This window comes from Drosophila bipectinata, chromosome 2L, assembly GCF_030179905.1.
Source record: "Drosophila bipectinata strain 14024-0381.07 chromosome 2L, DbipHiC1v2, whole genome shotgun sequence".
NCBI classification, from domain to species: Eukaryota; Metazoa; Arthropoda; class Insecta; order Diptera; family Drosophilidae; genus Drosophila; species Drosophila bipectinata.
The window spans coordinates 9,446,902-9,467,277 of NC_091736.1; the positions used below are offsets into that span (position 1 = coordinate 9,446,902).

At 44.6% G+C, this 20,376-nt stretch overlaps 3 protein-coding genes across 6 annotated transcripts; 2 read left to right on the forward strand and 1 right to left on the reverse strand.

Moving 5' to 3' along the window:
• The first annotated feature begins 445 nt into the window (after positions 1–445).
• Mondo (MLX interacting protein mondo) lies at positions 446–18,299 on the forward strand. Of its 4 annotated transcripts, none has more exons than XM_017243625.3 (12): positions 446–487; positions 1,547–2,260; positions 4,125–4,231; positions 7,128–7,201; positions 8,346–8,462; positions 15,032–15,161; positions 15,226–15,312; positions 15,376–16,821; positions 16,882–17,485; positions 17,540–17,663; positions 17,721–17,850; positions 17,916–18,299. In XM_017243625.3, the coding sequence occupies exons 2-12, from the start codon at positions 1,746–1,748 to the stop codon at positions 18,044–18,046; spliced, it is 3,465 nt and encodes a 1,154-aa protein (XP_017099114.2). In that variant the 5' UTR covers positions 446–487; positions 1,547–1,745; the 3' UTR covers positions 18,047–18,299. The 4 variants fall into 4 exon arrangements, with proteins under 4 accessions (XP_017099114.2, XP_017099112.2, XP_017099113.2 ...); XM_017243623.3 differs by having other exon boundaries at positions 453–1,363; XM_017243624.3 differs by having other exon boundaries at positions 453–692.
• Gr39a (Gustatory receptor 39a) lies at positions 8,471–10,454 on the reverse strand. The gene is made up of 4 exons (XM_017243258.3): positions 9,090–10,454; positions 8,946–9,008; positions 8,613–8,702; positions 8,471–8,554 (listed from the first exon to the last, which is right to left on the reverse strand). The coding sequence occupies exons 1-4, from the start codon at positions 9,963–9,965 to the stop codon at positions 8,471–8,473; spliced, it is 1,113 nt and encodes a 370-aa protein (XP_017098747.2). The 5' UTR covers positions 9,966–10,454.
• Positions 18,300–18,491: 192 nt separating the features above from the next.
• Cyp6t1 (Cytochrome P450 6t1) lies at positions 18,492–20,278 on the forward strand. The gene is made up of 2 exons (XM_017243299.3): positions 18,492–19,886; positions 19,937–20,278. Exons 1-2 carry the CDS (start codon positions 18,552–18,554, stop codon positions 20,216–20,218), a joined length of 1,617 nt encoding a protein of 538 aa, XP_017098788.2. The 5' UTR covers positions 18,492–18,551; the 3' UTR covers positions 20,219–20,278.
• The last annotated feature ends 98 nt before the right edge of the window (positions 20,279–20,376 follow it).

Sequence of the window (20,376 nt, forward strand, 5' to 3'; positions counted from 1 at the left end):
TTTTAAATATATTATCGATTTATCGAATATATTATCGGCAAGGTAGACTTGAAACAATTAGGGGGAGTCCCAAAAAATCATCTTAAGTTCTAGAAAATTTGGTTATTGATAAATTAATAAAAAATTGTAAAGCACTACACGTTACACATTTTCATGTTTTTTTTATGTCAATTAATTGTTACATTTTTTTTTTTTTTAATATGATCACTGTGGAATGCAGTGACGAATGGCACGCCTTAGCGTGCTATATATGGTACCATATACAGCCGATGAATAAAAAATTTTCCGAAACATTTCTTAAAATATATTTGTGTCAATATAAAATAATAAAAGATTATTTTAATATATTTTCTCTTTTATTGGAAATATGTCTATTCTCACACTTGCGTTTTTGGCTCATCTTTGCGTCGATTATCTGCTGTTATCGATTTTTTCAACACCTTGACAACCCTGATGGGTGGGCGAGGGCTCGCTCCCCGCTTGTAATGTGTGTTAAATTGCAATTAACTACGTAGCAGCTAGTTGTGCGCGTGTGTGCGTTTTCGCGGTGTGTTATTTAGAGCCAGTTGCAGCTATGCCCCCAAACTTTTGAGTGTGTTGGTGCGAGTGGGCGTGTATGCGCCACGGAAAATGGGGAACCCGTGCCCGAAACAGAGGTCAAAAGTGTAAACGCGGAGCTCGCGCAAGGCAAGGTCAAATGCGATAGCGATGGAGTAGATGAGCTTGTTTTGGCTTTCAGTTTATTAGGAGGAAAATAAAAATAACGCTGGTATTGCGTCCCACAAGGGCATATGTAGTGGTGCTGCTTGCTAGGCATGCTCTTCAGGCATTCCTCGTTCCCATGCTGATAAGAGTGAGAGAGGGACGGAGGCAGAAAGAGCGCGTCAGCTGTTCAATGTTTTGGTTGTGTGGAGGGCACAGGTTTCGCTTCGCAGATTCGTTCTTTGAACAGTTTCATTTGGAACTCTCGCCTCCACGTTTGCTTGTCGTACTGTCGTACTCTGGTATGCGTCGTATCCACTTGCCACGATCCTCGACGCGCGCGTGCTTTTGAGCGTTTTTCGATGAAAATACATACAGGCTGGATCGGCGGCAGTGGCAGCGGCAGCGGCAATTGAGTTTTCATTATCGGCAATTGCGGCGGTACGGAAGCGCGGCCAACTGACGTCTCCGTCTGACGTCTGCGCCACACAGCCCGCCCACCCCTTCCGCGTGTGAGTGTGTGCGCTATATTTTGTTATTATTGAGCTGATGACGCGTTCGTTGGCACAAGCGTTTCGCCATAGAACCTACGGATAAAGCCAGCTAGCCAGCTAGCTAGCCAGGCAGCTACATTAATTAAAGCAAACTAAACCCAATCAAGGTGCAAATCAAACAGCCATACTGGCACAGTAAACAAATCAATTACAAGTTATTCGATTTAATTTAAGAAGCGCGATTTTAGTGTATTAATAAATGTGCTAATAGACAGCCACACAGTAGCAATATTTATATGTTTTAGTCATAGTTTTTTGAAAAATTATTTGACCCGCGAACCCGTTTACAGAGTGATGGAAAATTCCCAGACACACGGCCAGCGCCAAGAGTTAATTGCTATTGCCATACCTGAGACTGAGACATTAAAAAAGCATTAAATGTGCCTCGTCACGACCGATAAAAAGCCCGCGAAACTACATCAACTATTTGAAACATCAGAGTGTGAAGCATATAGGGAAGCATAGACGTCTCCCCCGCAGCTGGTGAAAATGATGCTTAACAAATACGAAAGCTATCAACACGCAAGCCAAATGTTTCCCCATCAAGAACAGCAGCAGCAGCAGCAGCACCCGCTGCAACATCAGCACCAGCACCAGCATCCGACCCTCGCCCACACCTTCCCTCATCTTCAGTATGGGAGCGGGAACGCGGCAGGTGGGTCTACGGGCGCCACAGAATCGGCAGCGGACCTGTTGAAGGCCGAACGGGAGTCGATACACTCCGGCCAGTTCATGGTCTCGCATTTCGAGGCCGAGGAGGCGCAAGACGATCTCGAGGACGATGAGGAGGTGAAAATGCTGGACCCGGAGGATCCCACACTGGACAAGCCCGGCGAGCCGGCCAACACCTGTCGCGACGTCCAGCTGTACGTGCCCCAAACGGTCAGCCAAATCAATCGCATGGATCAGGAGTGCGACGAGAGCAGTATGAGCATGATTACATCGCACCTGGAGATCGAAACATCGCTGACTAAGCTGTTCAAGTGCATGAATCTGGCGTACAGGTGAGTCCCCCCCTGGTGAGCGAACATCAGCAACCTACACGTGCCTGCCTAGCTCCAAACACACACAAACACCAACAATAGCCGAGAGTGCCGAAAAGCCAAGTTTCCCTGGCCCGATTGTTCACGCTCTTGGCGCGTGATAACGGCCAAACTGACAAATCGAAAATCCAGCAACCAAAAAATGCTTGGACCGCTTTGGCCAACCGCATAATCGTGGCGGCAGCACCAACAGCACCAGCAGCGGCACATGTTGGGACGCGAGGCGGCTGCTCGGGTTACTCTACTCTGGCCATAACTTCGCTATAATCGCTCGTCCGCCTTCTACTGGCTAGTGGCTACTCCCATTTCAGCAGACGCTAGCGAAAATTTTCGAAAATAGTATCATAATGGCATTGTTTTAATGAAATTGAAGGTGTACTACCTCCAGGTACATCCAGGCAGGTGATATTATAGTGTCTGATTCTGTTCTATGAACTGCGAAATCGTTTAGGTTTGAAGCTATTCTTAGTAAGCTATTATTAAAATGGGCAAACACCATTAGGCTAGGGCTACTCTCGGCTTTGAAGACCATAACCAATAGCCCCTATAAGGAAAGATAGATATTAATTGGAAGATATTATCAGGTATTACCTTTATAACCAACCTTTTATTGAAATCTAAACACTAAATCCCTATAAATTCAATAATTGTTATTCCATTTTCAAATCTAGGGTAGACCATGGCTGGCTTTAGTCATCACCAAACATCGTACGACATGTGCGTTTCTTCGATCTATTTTTAACTCCATTTCTGAACGCCACTCTCTGACCTGGCCTGGGCTGGCCCACCCGATGGCGACTTCGTTTTTTATTTCCTTTGTTGCGAGCAGCGAAATTTATTGGACTCGCCGTGTCTTATCAGCCAGAAGTATTATGTTATAGGAGCTTATCAGCTCTAGCGTTTATACACAAATTTCATTCAGGTTGTTTTGTTTTGTTGGCTCTATATTAACCGTGTGGAATAATGCGCAAATACTGAGAATATAGATTCAGTAATTTTACCAGGAAAACATGGAAAGTTACGTCGAAAATCTATCAAGGCTAAGTGATATGATAATGTATCAGTAAACAATAGCAGTTTCCAAATTTTCATATTTAATTCAAAAACATTACCATTAAGGTATTCAATTAGTTAATATTTGTAGTAGATACACTCCACTGTAGCTCCGAAGTTCGTAATGCAAAATGAGAGTACCATATACCTATTAATATATAGACTGATTTCCCAGAGATTATGGCTCTGTTGGGGTTAGGGGTTTTTCTATATTTAGACTGCAATCTGGCTGCACCTACGTGAAATCGATTTTTCTTTATTATGTCAAAACAGAGATAGATTCAGAGATAAGAGACCTCAGGGTAGGTGTAATAAAGAGAATGACGTTTTGTGTATAAATTTTTGTTACTCTTGAGGGGTACTGATACAATAATACAGATACAATTACACCAAAAGTTTCCAAATGATCCAAGTTCTTTAAAAAAAGATATGCCACTGATCAAACATAAGAAAGATATTTTATAAGATACGAAATCTGTAATATTTACACCCAAAGTCTCTATTTTATTTAACTTAACTTATCTGACAAGAAAATTGTATTATAAAATACAAATCAATCCAATATGAAGGCTTTGTATATAAGTTAATCGAATCTTACCAGTGAAAGATCTATTATTATTATCAAGATCTATAATATCCCAACAAAACACACCTTATTTTTACGTCGAGACATCCCTACGAAGATTCTAAAAAAACATCTATTATAAGATCTTAATTTTCTTTCCTTCAATTCACATTCAAATACAAATTTTTGAATTCTTATTTTTTTTAGCCAAAAACTAACATCCCCCAAATGGAATCATTTCAAAGGAGTTCGCCTTCGTTGGAAGGACAAGATTCGCCTCAACAATGTCATATGGCGGTGTTGGCATATGCAGTGTAAGTATTATCTACTCATAAGTAGGAAATGATTCTGGGGGATTTTGGAGAGTAGAAAGTCATCAAGATTTAACTAAAAAAATACCTAATGATTTAGCTACAATTAAATAGCAAGTATTAGTCAAGAAGCTAAGATGTCTTAGGTCTCTAGTGTTGTGAGAACAATTTCTTTAAAACATCGTTTATTTTTCTTAGATTTTTAGCTTCCTTATATGATCCTATATATGATACATATAATTGTGCCAATAAATTTTTTTAGATTTTTTGTCCATTTTTCGTGATGGGACCCCTTGAAAATGGGATTTTTCCCTATGGGGCCCACAGCGATGGCTATATCTTCCCCAATTCTCATCCGATTTTCAAGCGGAGTACCTTAAACGATTTCTATATTGATTTCCCACAATTCTGCATCAAAATCCCGAGACAAAATATTTTTTAGATTTTTTGTCCATTTTTCGTTCTGGGACCCCTTGAAAATGGGATTTTCCCCTATGGGGCCCACAGCGATAGCTATATCTTCCCCAATTCTCATCCGATTCTCAAGCGGAGTACCTCAAACGATTTCTAGATCGATTTCCCACAATTCTGCATCAAAATCCCGAGACAAAATATTTTTCAAATTTTTTGTCCATTTTTCGTGATGGGACCCCTTGAAAATGGGATTTTCCCCTATGGGGCCCACAGCGATGGCTATATCTTCCCCAATTCTCATCCGATTCTCAAGCGGAGTACCTCAAACGATTTCTAGATCGATTTCCCACAGTTCTGCATCAAAATCCCGAGACAAAATATTTTTTAGATTTTTTGTCCATTTTTCGTGATGGGACCCCTTGAAAATGGGATTTTCCCTATGGGGCCCACAGCGATGGCTATATCTTCCCCCATTCTCATCCGATGCTCAAGCGGAGTACCTTAAAAGATTTCTAGATCGATATTCCACAGTTCTGCATCAAAATCCCGAGACAAAATATTTTTTAGATTTTTTGTCCATTTTTCGTGATGGGACCCCTTGAAAATGGGATTTTCCCCTATGGGGCCCACAGTGATGGCTATATCTTCCCCAATTCACATCCGATTCTCAAGCGGAGTACGGAATTAAGACATTGAACCTGACTGGAGGTGACTGGTGGGGATGTGGGAACGTGCGGCCTAGGTTGCCAGGCGGGCCGCTGGCCATACCGTCTCCGTCAGCTCAGCCATCGTCTCAGTCGTTACTCTTTGCCCTTATCAGGGACGCGTCGGTAGTGGTTGGGAGTGCTAGAGTCAGCGCCAGCGCCAGCCCTTATCAGAGTCTGGGGCTGGGGCTCTCTTCGGTAATACCCAAGCGGTTGTCATTTCATTTAAATTTCAGTGGATTTTGTTCTTGGGGCCTGCTACCGCCTGAGAACATAAGATTTCGCCATTGCCAGACGGACGGGGTTACTAGTTGCTGCTAATACATTTTAGTGCACACTTGGTCGCTCGTGTAGACAGGCTCCTCCTAACACTGTATTCTCCACCCGCTCCCTGAAGTGTGGCCCAGATCTTGTTGTTGTCCAGCACCAAGTGTCCCATTGATTAGCACCTCACAACGCAGACGGAAACAAATAAAAAAAAAACCCCAAAAACAAACCGAAACTATAAAAAATCAAAAAACTTGTTGGCAAACACAGTCGTCGATGATTTGCGTTTGGTTCTGCTTGTCTGCAACTGCTACTGATATAATTTTCAAAATTTTCCGTCCGTTACATCATTAGTGCGAGTGAGAAGCCCTCGGCGCTGCTTTACAAGCTACTAAAACGTCGTCGTCGACGTCGGCGTCCGCGATTATCTCTTCGCTCTACCAGATTGCCGGCCAACAACAACCACCCACAAAGGCAAATGGAAATTTTTCTTTAATTTTTCAACTCATACGACATTTTGTAATATTCCTCTATGATTCTTAATTGCCCATCGACACCCAATAATGGAGGCTATTTTTGAAATAATTTCGCCATCCGATTTCGTAGTGTGTCTCCTCAGACGAATCTCAGACACAAAATATCTAGAATAGTAGATCCCCAGATAGACTAAGTTTTTATCACTTTATAACTGCCCGTGGAAAAATTCAGACTTTTATTAGGGTCTGTCTAAAAATAATGCTCTACCATCATGCTGGCTAAAATAAAATAATCTCCACGTTAGTCTAAAATAATGGTAATGTTTATACTAAGGGTAGTCCAAGGTATACGCGTGCCTCAGGCGCTTCATAATTGAAAACACTTCTCATATGGAATAATATCAGTTGATTTAAAATATTATATAAATGCATGCATGTCATATCTCCCCCCAGTTGATACTATTTTGGGCTTATCAGATGCTTTATTTATAAGATACTTTTCAATTTAATGGTCAAGTAGACATTACCAGGAATTTCCAAGAAAGGGGCTTCAGAAATGAATCATTTTTGCAGATAACTATGTCTATATATCTGTAATTACTAGTCGAGGTAGTATCTATCTAGTAAAATAGTATCTTTCCATTTATAACCCTTTTTTTCCACTCCTCAAATTTTGTAAATTATTCTTTGATAATTCTCTGACCATTTCTTTAAAAGATAAATTCCCAAAAAATTCTACTTATTTTTGCAACACAATTGTATCTTTATTTTATGCATATTTGTTAGATAAGTGTGTGTAAAAAATAATCGGTTATTGTCCGTAACAGTTGTGCATAAAAATGATAAAGTATAGTAGCTTTAGATTCTAGATTCTAGATTCTACAGCCAGGGGTTCTCACACACGTGTTACTGGATAGGTTTTGTCATCTCTGGGGAAACTCGCTATCTCCACCTATCTCAGCTAAATCTTATCATGTTATTTTTTTGTGGAGAGTGTTTCCCTTACAAAACTGAATTCGTACCTTTTCTATTTTGCAGTCATTCAAAAGCGCAGAACTCCGGTGTGTCAATTTGCCTCGCCGTTGGACGTTGACATACATAGTAATCCTCAAGTAAGTACTCCCCTCAAATACTAGCAAGTATAGTATTAAGTAATTAAATAAGAGGACGTTTAAACGCCTAGTAACTGGAAAAGATTTGAATCTTATATACAAGAATAGAGTTCAAGCTAACAATCGATGAATCATCAGAAATATAAAAAGTATATTATTACATTCAATTTTTTGTGTTTTTTTTTGGCGCGAAAAGTATTTTTGCACTTTTTCGCATAGATATCGGAAGAATTTATAATGCATTTATTGTACAAGCTAGTTCGGTACCTGCCACACTGCTCTTTGATGACGAATCGGTAATATCGAGAAAGATTAACAAAGAATTCCCAAAAAAAAACCACAGAATAATACAAACAAGCCGCCATATCTTAGTTATTTTAAAAAGGTTTTCAAGCTTTGCTGAACCCATTAATTCATAATAAGCTTTAAATAGAATCGTTCTATAGCTTTGCTTTAATCTAATAAGTTTTAATCAGTACCTCCCTCTAAAATAATCCATATCTTAGATTAATCTTTAAGAATAATAAGGCCTTTATCTTGTATATCTTTAAAATCTCAAGCCTTTTCTTGACACGCCCATTTCGTGTTTTGCCTCTAAAGGTAATTTCCATATCGGACCTTGACTAGGCTGAAGACCTTTCTTTATCTCGCACTCGCCTCACGTATCAAGACTTAAACATTATCAGAAATTTTCGGGGCTGGCATCGACTCTGCTCCCTGTTCCGGAATTATCTTATCGGGTTTACAACTTGTTTTAATTTGGGCAGTCGGCGGGGAAAGCTTGCGTGCGGCCAGACTGGTACAATGTTAAAATTATTAATACATTTCGCTATAATTGACATTTCAATTAATGAGATTATAAATAGGATAAGGTGGAAAGAGCCTTATACTTCCTACAAATACAGTATGAATGTTGAGCATTATTGACCTTAAAGTATTCCAAAATGTATTCCCCCGATGGGCGGTGGATTGCCACACGATAATCCCCAGCAAACAATACTAGTTTTTATCTTTACGGAAGTATAAAACACGTTTATTCATAGTTAAGATAGTTAATTATGTATACTAAGTTAGTAGTATTATGTATGTGTACTTTTAAATGATCTTTCTCTAATCCAACTTAATCCTATTGTATTTCATACAGACAGTTGTACTTGAGGGCAAGTATTGGAAACGTCACTCAGCTGTAATTAAGGCTGAATACAGAAAATGGCGCAAGAACTATAGATCAAAGGCAACCGGATGTTTAACTTACGATTCGGTAAGTACTTATACTTTAATAGATTTTGTCGAGTTTTCCATTTCCTTGAACTGTACTAGGATGACCATATAAGTAAAGATTGCCGTAAAGAGCTACAAACAATTAAATAATTAGGATGAATAATTATTAAGGAGTTTTAAACCAACTTACCTTAAACAAAGTACTCTTGTCCAAGGCAAAAAATCCATAGGCTGTGAGAATGGGTTGTTGTCGAAGGTTCTTCAGTAAGAATTTTTCTATCTGAAAAATAGAAAAGTAAGAGTAATACTTTATGAGAGGTTTAATAAAAGGAATAAGCTTATGTAAATTCAACAATCACAGGGTGAAAGGAACTGATTACAGCTGGTTTCTAATAGAGTACAAGTTATTGTTATAATATAATATAAAAACAAGCAAATAAAAACACAATTAAAATACCAAAAAAGAATTTTAGAGAGCTTTTAAAGACCTCAAGGCCCGCAACGGGGCCTTTACTTTACTTACCATTTTATCCAAACCTGTGCCGGTTCTAGGTACCTTGGCCAATATTTTTGCCGTTTTATTAGCCTGAAAATATGCAAAAAAAGATACATTTTAGAAAAGAAAGGTCTAGATTCATTCATGTTCCAGCACCCACAACAAACTCACTTCCACCGTAATGCCATTAGAGCGAAGCATGAGTACCAACATTATTATCCACGGCAGGCCCCAAGTGGCCGAGACGAGAAACATTCTAAGGACTACCCCCGACTCGAACTTGCCTTCCATCACCGTGCTGATCATGTAAAAGGGACCAGAGGGGGCCATCAGCAGGACCAGTGCCACAATCGGCAGCATTAGCTGGCCAAAACAGTCGGCCAGTTCGCCCTGGCAGATGGCCAAGATCCGCTGACGGCCTTGGAGCTCAGAAGCCAGGACTTTGAGGCTAAGCTGCCGGTTGTAGTGACACAGTCCCGCAGCCATAATCATCTTGAGGCAGACAAAGAACACAAGCAGGAGGCAGAGCACCAGGAAGGCGTACACGTACACCACCAGGCAAAGGGCCAAGGGGATTGGGGCCATGCCGGATTGGCTGTAACCGCTCAGGTAGTTGCCGAAGCAGAGTACTGTGAGCCCTCCGTAGAGTACGAGGTAGTGCAGGAACTGCTTGTCTGCGCTTCTGTCCAGGCACTTCCGGTTCAGGCGCAACATGTCCTGGATCAACTGCCGGTGGCGGTGGCGTCGCAAGTAGAGAATCCCGTACAGCAGCCAGAGCACCAGGCATGTGCTCCGGAAGATAATGGTCTCGTAGAAGTTGCCCGTCCGGTTGTAGACGTTCAGGTGGAATATCTGAGGCTGCAGGTGGGCAAACGTGAAGCAGCCGGTGGAGGCAACCAGCATGGCCAGGGTGTATAGGAGGGCATATCGCTCATCCGGAGGTGTGGCCGATAGCGAACAGCTCTCCGAATCGAACTGCCAGCACATCATGCCCAGGAGATGGAGCAGCCGCAGGTAGATCCGCAAGTCCCGGCACAATGGAGACATGCTGTCGTCGAAGAGCCGATTCGCACTAACCAATCAGCCTAATGAGCGGACACTATTTTGTTACCAAATAATCAGATAGGATAGAGCCAATATTTACACGGTAATTGATTAGGGCTATCGGGCTAATGTATGAGGTAATTCAAATACAACTGGCCAATAAATAATACTCTGTGGTGGGGGAATAGACTGGCACTTAAAAGGATGGTAAAAGGATTACTTTAAAGTATGACAACATAAGCTCATGGCCTTATTAATGATTAATGTGACAAAAATGCACCTAATTCGGATGACATTAAAAGCTAAACATTATAAACTATAGTGGTAGTTTTTAAAGATAAGAATAAAGCATCTGACAGATTAGCTTTGTTTTCTTGACAACAGAGGGGTTTTAAACATGTTTCTTCTTATACTTGAGCTACTCACCTCTTCCTGAACATTTGTAAAGCCCATTACCTGATAGAGCAAAGCAACCCAAGGAATGCTCCAGTAGATACTGGTTAGGCATATAAAATGAAATCGCCAAGTCCGATGGAAACTACCAACGAAAATGGTGGAAATTAGAAAAAAGGGCCCCGAAGGCGTTATCAAAAATATAAATCCGATAATAAACAGAAACATGAGACCAAAACAGCGGTTCATCTCCACACGACATAGACAAACCAATTCCATGTAATCCTTGAAGTTTTTTATGAACTCGCAACTTTGCTTGGCAGACTTTAGGTTATCCTTCAACATTCGGTTGTATATCCTAAAAGACTCGAGTAGAATGCGTTGAAAGTGGGCAAAAAGGACCACTATCTGGCTGAGGATGAGGTACGCAAACCCGTACTCGAAAAGGTAAATGGGAATAACTGGAGGACGCACTCCAGCCTCCCAGTAGCCGTGGGCGTAGTTGAGGACACAAGTCACAAACAGTGTTATGTTCAGGATGTAGAGTATCCAACAGCTTGCAACTCCACCTTTCAAGAGCCTATGAAGCCTCAAGATTGACTCCAAAAGTCTGGCAAAGCGACGCCGTTGAGCATAGAGCTGGACGTACACCAGCAGGGTCACCAGGGAGCAGCTCCGGATGTTGATCAGGGCGTAGTAGTTGCCGGTGCTGTTGTGCTTTCCCATTGTGAGGTGATGGGGATAGAAGGAGCAGTAGGTGTTCAAGATGCAACTGTTGAGAAACACCACAGCCAGATAAATCCTAGCTTTCCGATTCTCGGAATCGGTTTCCAGGACACAACCCTTTTCTAAATCGAAGCTGAATCGGACAAGTCCTAGCCAACGGAGGGTCAGTAATTGAATTCGAAACTCCCTGAAATCGTTGCGCGACATTCTGTGAACTTGGCTTTACTAATAAACTTAAACGAAAGGCTAAAGGGCTATGTTGATAGAAAAGCACTTTAGGCACGACTTAATAAATATTGGAAAAGTCGGGGAAACCCCCACCACATCCTTACCCGAAAATAACTAGTTAAGCCAATATTTGTGTAGTTGGGTGGCGTCCATTAGGTTATGACAGCCCTATCCTTAATAGCTTACCTCCATTCTCACCGAATCCGATCGCAAACACATTAGGATGGAGAGTGTGTAGGGGAGGTTCCATAAAAGCGTATTCACCAGAGCATGCATCATGTAGGCAGTGCCCAGCTGACGGGCGTCCATCTCAAAGACGACGGTTATGAGGAAGAACGGAGCACCTGGGGCCCCAAGGAGCATGATTGACATGACCAACACCAAGGGAATCCCGAAATCGTGGCTTAATCGGTACTGACACAGGTACAGTAGTCGGATTTGTTGCCGCAACCGACAGGAGAACAGTTTCTGAGATAAAGCCAAGTTCGTGAGGATCGCACTGGCCAAGTCCTTGTTGTGGAGCTGCATCAAGGTAGTAGAAATCCGGACCAGATAGTTGTGGAAGGCTATGACGAGCCCGACCAGAATATAGCAATACGTGGAGATGAAAGCTATGAGGAAAGTTTGCCACGGCTTGAGGTCACTGTGGGTGAACGCCTTGAGGTTCACCACACCAGTGAGGACGACCTGGCTTGCAAAGAGGCCATAAGCCCGCAGAAAACCCCTGGCCTTCCGATTTTGGAGATCCGAGCGGTTTAAATAGATTAGCTGTGAGATGAGGGACTCGAACCGGTGGCGTTGCAAAAAGAAGCAAAGATGTATCAGCATGACTGTCAGACAGGCAAACCCGTAGTTAATCTTGAAATACGTGTTTCCCACTTGGCCGTACATTGGAATTTCATAGTCCTTGTTACTAATAATCATGTGGCACAGGCCCATCAGTGCCAAGAACTGAGAACTAACAAGTCCTGCCACGGCTAGGGTTTCATCACTCCTGGAAATATGTGTTTGAAGTTCTTGGACATCGTGGCTGATGCACAAAAGCCCGAAACCCTTGAGGGTCCGCAAGTAAACGCGCAGTTCCGCACCGAAAGACATGACGGAAGGCAAGGTACTGGCCATCGAAAACAGGGCTACCTCGCCTAGTCCTTCCCCTTTTAATCAATAATTAATTAGTTACAGATCTGATGATCGAATAGTTAGCCTAGTAATTATCCCAACTCTATAGGAAATTAGCCTGTGGAGACTGAAATTAGAATCAGCAGTACGAGGTTGGGAATAGGATATGATCTTTCAAATACCATAACACGAAAAGCCCTCCCCTCTTTTCTGATTAGAGGATGACGTTTTGTTTTAGGATTCTCATAATATTTAAACAACGAGGTTGACGTACATACCTGAACAGCAACTCGATTGCCCATACAAATGGCTGTACACGTTAGCAGGGTGGGGAAAAGCCAGACCAGGTTGGTGAGTAATTTTAATCCGAGGGGCTTATTCGTTTGTATTATCATGGTTAAATAAATCACACCTGATACGTCAAGCGAGGCAAACATCCAAGAGAGCCAGGCGATAAAACCATATACGAGGCTGATATCTACGTTGCAAAGTACGATCAGGCGATCGTGCAGATCCAGGCAACTGCGCAGCCGAATGAGGCTGTTCTCCTTGGAGCTGTTCAGCTGCCTGAGGATGTCTTCGATTCTGGCCTGGTTCCAGCTGATCACCAGCTGCAGGATGTGCATCATGCAGAAGTAGGTGCCCATCGTGAAGCTGGTGACCAGGTAGCGCAGTGGGAATCCCAGGGAGGTGAGCACAAAGAGGCGGGATGCCTCCAGCAGCCACTCAAAAATGCACGTCTTCACGAAGTTGGCCATGTACAGGACGTTGGTGGCAATGATTAGCCAGAGTAACCGCCGCGGGAGCACCAACCGTACATCCGCCAGGTGCCTGCTCCGATAGCGCTCTATTTGCCGGACGATCCGCAGGTGGGGGGCCTGCAGCCAGATGAGCCAGGCGTTCTGCACCACCAGAATGCCCAGAGCCACCACCACCACCAGGCGATCAAAGTGGTTGCCGGTTTTGGTCAGCTCGGACTTGAAGCACCTCCGCCAATAAATGATCATAACGGCCATGCAGCCAACTAGGTAGGCCTGCAGCGCAAAGTGCACCACGTAGCAGATGAGGCTGCGCCGGAGCAGGAACTTTTTCTGGCTGGGATTGTAGTCGATGCAGAATATGCCCAGATACCGGCACAGGCGGTAGTAGGCGCAGAGCTCTCCGGATTGAAACTTGTCCATTTCTCAGGGATACTAATAAAGGTATAAAGCTAGTGATGCCTGTCTCTTATAAGTAACCTGGCCTTGTTTGGATTACTTGTTTATACTAGTCTTGCTTGTTTATTTTTCTTCCATGTATTCTAAATACTCCTAAGTACCGGGTATTGTATACAGTCTAAGCTCTGCACTTACCTGATTAGAAACGTCATTAACGGCCAATGGCAAGATGATGTAGAAAACCAAGGGAGCCAGCCAACCGGAAACGAGGAGTAACTCCCTCATCGAGTGGAACTTTTCCAAGGTCGTGATGTAGAGTATCAGTACGCATTGCATGACCTGGTACAAGAAAAGGAACAGCAGGGATCCACCATACACATCCACCAGCTGGCTCTGGGAGAGAAGCAGGATGAAGTCATGGGTTCTTAAGCTTCCTGCTAGGTTGGCAATGGTTAGGGATTCCGTGGCCACCAAGTCCTCTAGCTGGTCTCCTTGGACACGTAGAAGCCCCTGCGTAAGACACACCATTCCACTGTAGCAGGTGAACAGGTAGTTGGCCTGAATGCATCGGATGAAGAATCCCAGCAGGATAACAGCACGGCTAAACTGCAGGCTGGTCAGCCAAATCTTGGAGGCAAAGGCTGCTATCATAAGGATGTAGAAAAGGCAAATGGCCAACCAGGTTCGGTAGATCCTTTGAATTAGATTCTTGGTCCGTGAGTCCAGTTGCCAGAAGAGCTTAATCTGCGAGAGTCGCTGCAGCAGCTTCGATTGCGTGTTTTGGTGGCAGCGGAACCACAGGTTCGCAAAGAGCTGGGTGAGGGAGGTGCTTATGATGACGGCATTGTCGAAAATGTTGCCAGTGCTTGTATCCGTTTCCAGGTAATAGAGGGACTCGGCTAGTGCTGCCACCAGAGCAGACACGAAAACAAACGTCACTAGGAGCTGGGTTCCATACGACAACCATGAGCCACGAAGCCACATTGAATGGGACAAGTCCAAGTCACTGAGGCCGAAATAGCGTTGGTGGCGCAAGAAGCCCAAGAACCTTCGCTTGGCCCTACACATGTTATTAGTCGTGTCTCCAATAGGGAACTAAGTAGCCAGCTGATGACTTTCAGTCAATACTCCAATTAAATTAATTGGCTGGAACGGTCGCCCTATCTGCTAGTAACTATCTGTAGCTAAAGAAGATCCCTGCAGAAGATAGACAACCAGACTTAAAAAACCCATCATATAGCCCTAAACTATCCATTCCAATAATACTATGTATATGAGGAGTGTGGTTTCCAATAAGCTTACCACTTTATTTCCAAACTGGGAACACATGACCAGCCGACTGACAGCCTTTAATAAATTTTGACGTCTGCCTGGGACTATCGTTTATAAAAAATCTATTGAAAATCTATCTATTTTATCTATTGATTACCTTTAACTTTTTTTCAGAAAAGTGAGTTGGACTTTCTGGAATGGTCGCCCCTGAACGATAGGAATCTTATGATTGACGAATTGACAACTGACACCTTGTTCTCAGCCATAAATGTTCCGTTTCCCTTTCCGGATTCTAGAGAAATCGGTAAGGTCTCCATTTAAAAACAAAACTGTGATTTTAAGTTAATAAAACTATATTTTTTTATCAGCACGTGGCGCAAGCATTGCGGATTTCATACAGCCAAGTCTGGGCCCCCTGCAACCGAATTTAGATGACATAGACGTTACTTTCTCAGGTCAGTGAGTCTGGGTTTAAAGCTGGGCAAGCTTTACTAAAGGTTGGGGATCTCCTTTTTCAGATCTGATACCTGCTACACGATTGCCCCCTGTTCCAGAGGAGGGCACCGATGCCGAGATGCTCAAGAACGACGACTACTGCCTGTCAGCCATTGTGGGTGCCCCGCACACTCTCTACAGCAGTGACAGAATGATGGACGTGGTTATCAGCAACAACAGTGGCGCCGGAGACATCGACGCCAACATGATGGAGCTCAACACGCCCATCAACACGATGGCCTATAATGAGATCGAACAAAGGTTCTCGGTGGCGCGTCAGGAGCAGCAGTCCGCCAACGAGTCCCAGTTTCTGGGGGACTCGGGCTCGTTGTCCGGTCGGATGCACGGCAGCAGTAAGCACTTCGGGGCCATCAACGCGGGTGACAATACCAGCAACAGGTGCGTCATCAACGGCCGGGTGGCTAAGAGCACACAGAGGCCCTTCCGGCGGGAGCCGCACAACTACGACAAGGCCCAGCCCACTCTGCACCAGACGAACCTCTACCAGCAGATGCTGGCCGAGCAGCAGAAGAACCAACAGCAGCAACATCAGTCCCAGATGGGCGGAGGCATTGTGTTGCAGGCAGCTTCCTTCCAGGCATCTCAACAACAACAACAAATAAACCAGCAACAGCAACATTTTCCCACTCAGCAGACGAACACGTTCGCCAACCAAAGCTTTCTAAGCGGCTACACAGACAACTACCAGCAACAGCAGCAGCAGCAGCCGCTCAACGTCAAGGTGGAGCCTCTGCAGAACGATATGCTGTCGCTGCACAATGACAGCGGCTATAACTCCATCGGCTACAAACCCTATCCGCAATTCAAGAAGTCTGCCTCGACAGGAACGTTTCTTAATGTCCCCAGGCTGCCGCAACAGCAGCAGCAGCAGCAGCAAGGATACTTGCAGCCGGAGTCGCCGCAGATGCAGCAGTCGCTTCCCTTGGGCCTGAGTACGCAACAGTTGTTGCAGCTGTCGCGCCAGCAGCAGACAACTCCCACCCATCAGCAACAGCACCAATCAGCAGTGGCCTGCTTGTTGCAGCAACAGCAGCAGCAACATCAGCAGCAGCAGCAACAACAGCAGCAGCAGCAACATCAGCAGCAGCAGCAACACCTTCAGACCTCTGTCAGTACAGCCACTTGGGTGTCGCCAAACACCATCTTGCCCAAAGAAATCCATCGCTCCAACAGCTTGCCACTAAATGTGACTCTGAACAAACCGGCCGACGGCAGACAGCTCATCCACGAGCAACCTTTCGCCGTGCCCAAGTATCATGCAAAGGGAAAGACAAGGGTGCGAAGCAACTCGATGCACCAGCAACACACCTCTGTGGTGGCAGCAGCCAGAGCGTGTGGGTCGTCCCTGAGCTCCCACAGCTGCAGCAACTTGCTGGTCGCGGAGCCAATGCAACCGGCCACCAGCGATCCTATGCTTCACAGCACTCTGGCCCAATTGTTGACGTCAAGTGAGTACCTCAAGAGGACTTTCTGTCTTTAAACTGTTATGAAATGTGGCTCCTTTCCAGATTCACGTTTGCAGACAGCCGTAGCGAACAGTTCACAGTCGAATCCAACCTCCGCTAATGCCATAGCCACCACTAGTACCAGCAGCAACATGTCCCCGGCCCTCTATGCTGCAATAACAACGCCGCTGTCGGTGCCAGTGCCAACGCAACAACACTCACCAAAGAAGTCAGCCTCATTGCCCATGGCCATAAATCCGGCGCTGAACAGTCCACCCGGCGCAGCCAAAATGCAGAGCTTCGGCCCATCCATTGGAAGTCTTGGCGGCAGTAGCCTAAGCCTATCGCCGGAGTCACCGTTTCACGACTCCCAGGACTCGCCGCTTTCGCCGTCGGCCAGTCTAAAGTTCCAGCCGAGGGACACTCAGCGGCGGGCGGGCCATATCCACGCTGAGCAGAAGCGGCGTTACAACATTAAGAACGGCTTTGACACCCTGCACGCTCTTATTCCACAACTGCAGCTGAATCCGACCACCAAGCTGAGCAAGGCGGCTATGCTGCAGAAGGGCGCGGACCACATAAAGCAATTGCGACAGGAGCGCAGTGTGCTGAAGGACAAGATCGAGGCACTTCGAATTGAAAGGGATGACCTAAACAACTCCTTAACGTAAGAATATCTCACATAACTCATCCTATATAATAATTAAACCTTTCACAATAGGCACCTCCACTCCATCCTGCCGGCAAATGGAGCGCCTGTGACGAGACAGGGATCTGAGCATGTGCGGCAGCTGTACGAGATCTATGTGCGGTACAACACCATGAACGACTGGAAGTTTTGGATTGTGAGTCTAGTATTTTAGCCTATAATTCATCATATTTAATGGAGTTCTTCCCTTTAGTTGGGTCTCATTCTGGAGCCACTGCTTGCCTCGTATACTTCGACGGTTTCAAGTGCCAGTCTGGACGAACTCCGCCGGACTGCCTTCTTGTGGGTGGATCAGCACTGTTCCCTCATTGATCTGCGACCCGGTAAGAGCCATTACTCCTTATAAAAATGAGCAACCATTTAATTATATATATTCTTTCCATTATAGCTGTTACAAATAAATTGAAGTACCTATCGATGCACACAGACATCGTGTCAGAGCCGCCAAGCACCTTGCAAGAAGAGGTTACCAAGGCCTTGCAGAACTCAAGTGGACAGCATCCAAACCTACATGGCTAATACTGTTGATGCTCCTGTCCGTGATAAGAATTTATTCAGTCTTTTTTTTAGAAATAAATGCTACAAATTGTTTGGTTTATTTGCTCGCCGAAATTCATTATGAATTCATGTACAAAAAAAAAAAAAATGAATGTTAGAAAGATTTTTATACAAGAGATTGGCAGCTGCCATTATTACGCAAAGCAGCAGATAGTGCCTACCATTTTGACATAAGGGTAAAATAAATACAGAATTTTACAAATTTAATAAAAAATGTTTGTAGAATGTTTATCTTTTTCGTGTGGCATCTACCCACTGTAGGTTCCTATAGGCGATAAGTACTATCTATAGGTTGATTACCAAGCTGAGAACCTCCACCGAATGAGCGAGCCAAGGCGTTGCCTCAGTTTGATGTACTCCTCGGATCCGATAGACCATTGTATTCCATTTCCAGAGAGTGAGTAGAATATGAGCGTATTTTTCGTAGTTCTCTGACGTGAAGTGTTTATTAAGTGGAGGAATCCGAATGCAGTTGATGTCTGGCTTTCCTCACGTAATCATGACAACCAACATCATCGCCCTTATTGTGGCTATTGGATTACCCGTTCTGCTGGCCATAAATGGCTGTTGGGTGCTTTTGTTTATTACCGCAATCGTCTGGCTTTGGCAGAAACGCCACTTCAACTTCTGGCGGCGATTGGGAGTCCCATCTATACCACCGACGCCCTTTGTGGGTAATGTGTGGAATTTATTGCGGGGAGGATGCTGTTTTGGGGACCAGTTTAAGGAGATGTACCAAAGCAGGGCTGCTGCCGGACATCCCTACGTGGGGATTCATGTTCTGCACAACCATGCTCTGCTTTTGAGGGATCCAGCCCTCATAAAGCGAATTATGGTGGAGGACTTCTCCAAGTTCTCCAGTCGGTTCGAGACAACCGATCCCATTCACGACACGATGGGTTCACAGAATCTGTTCTTCTGCAAATACGACACTTGGCGGGAGATCCACAAAATATTTGCGCCATTCTTTGCGGTCGGAAAGGTCCGGCAGATGTATGGACTGCTGGAACGCGTTGGCCAGCAATTGGAGGACCATATGGCTGTCGAGCTAGGCGGGAAGCAGTCCATGGAACTGGAAGTCAAGCAGTTGTGTGCCCTCTTCACAACGGATATCATCGCTTCCCTGGCGTTTGGAATAGAAGCCCACAGCTTGCAAAATCCCCAGGCCGAGTTCCGGCAGATGTGCATCGAAGTCAATGATCCCCGGCCAAAAAGGTTAATCCACCTGTTCACGATGTTCTTCTTTCCGCGACTATCCGGTAGAATTCGAACACATCTGTACTCGGATGAGTATGAGAGGTTTATGCGCCAGTCCATGGACTTTATTCTGGCCGAACGCGAAGCCAGTGGGATAAAGCGTCACGATCTGATAGATATATTCCTGCAATTGAAGAGCAGCGAGTCAGCAGACAGCATTATCCATCGTCCGGATTTCTTTGTGGCCCAGGCAGCCTTTCTGCTCCTCGCCGGCTTCGATACTTCCTCCTCCACCATTACCTTTGCCCTGTACGAGCTGGCCAAGCAGCCATCGATTCAAGCTCGGCTGAGGGAGGAGCTCCGAGAGGTCCTGCACTCCGGCCAAGATAGGCAACTAAGCTGCGACATCATCAATGGAATGACATATCTGCGCCAGGTGGTGGATGAAGTACTGCGTATGTATCCGCCCACCGCATTTTTGGATCGGTGTTGCAATGCCCCAGAGGGCTACGACCTCTCTGAATGGAAATGTGGTACCCCTTTCAAATTACGTTCCGGCACACCAGTATATATATCAGTTCTGGGACTTCATCATGATCCCCAGGTAAGATCCAACTAGGACCAAGCTTCTTTACTTCTTTATAATATTTTTAGTTCTGGCCCAGTCCGGAGATTTTCGATCCTGAACGGTTCGCTCCTGGACAACGACAGCAACATCATCCCATGACATATCTACCCTTTGGAGCCGGCCCAAGGGGCTGCATTGGGACATTGTTGGGCCAGCTGGAGATCAAAGTGGGTCTACTCCACATTCTGAAGAACTTTACTGTCGAACTCTGTGATAGAACTTTGCCGGAAATGCAGTTCGACCCAAAAGCCTTTGTCCTTACAGCAAAAGGCGGAACCTTCCTGCGTTTTGTTGAGAATCGTCTTTGAAGTGGATATAATTTTTTGCTTGTTATTAAAAAAAAAAATACAGATAGCTTTAACAAAAAACTTTTCTCTTAATTCGATTAACTAAAGTACCAAAGTCAGTACAAACGCATGGTTACAGCTAAACAGGCGTATATTTAATATCCTAAAAAATATTACTC

Excerpts from the sequence above, each read along its gene's own strand:
- Mondo (XM_017243625.3), top strand. The coding sequence starts at position 1,746 with ATGATGCTTAACAAATACGAAAGCTATCAACACGCAAGCCAAATGTTT. Across the intron at positions 4,232-7,127 it reads GCGGTGTTGGCATATGCAGT|TCATTCAAAAGCGCAGAACT; the intron begins GTAAGTATTATC and ends TCTATTTTGCAG. Across the intron at positions 17,851-17,915 it reads CCTCATTGATCTGCGACCCG|CTGTTACAAATAAATTGAAG; the intron begins GTAAGAGCCATT and ends TTTCCATTATAG.
- Gr39a (XM_017243258.3), bottom strand. The coding sequence starts at position 9,965 with ATGTCTCCATTGTGCCGGGACTTGCGGATCTACCTGCGGCTGCTCCAT. Across the intron at positions 8,703-8,945 it reads GCACAGGTTTGGATAAAATG|ATAGAAAAATTCTTACTGAA; the intron begins GTAAGTAAAGTA and ends TCTATTTTTCAG. Across the intron at positions 8,555-8,612 it reads ACAAGAGTACTTTGTTTAAG|CTCTTTACGGCAATCTTTAC; the intron begins GTAAGTTGGTTT and ends AATTGTTTGTAG.
- Cyp6t1 (XM_017243299.3), top strand. The coding sequence starts at position 18,552 with ATGCAGTTGATGTCTGGCTTTCCTCACGTAATCATGACAACCAACATC. Across the intron at positions 19,887-19,936 it reads GACTTCATCATGATCCCCAG|TTCTGGCCCAGTCCGGAGAT; the intron begins GTAAGATCCAAC and ends TAATATTTTTAG.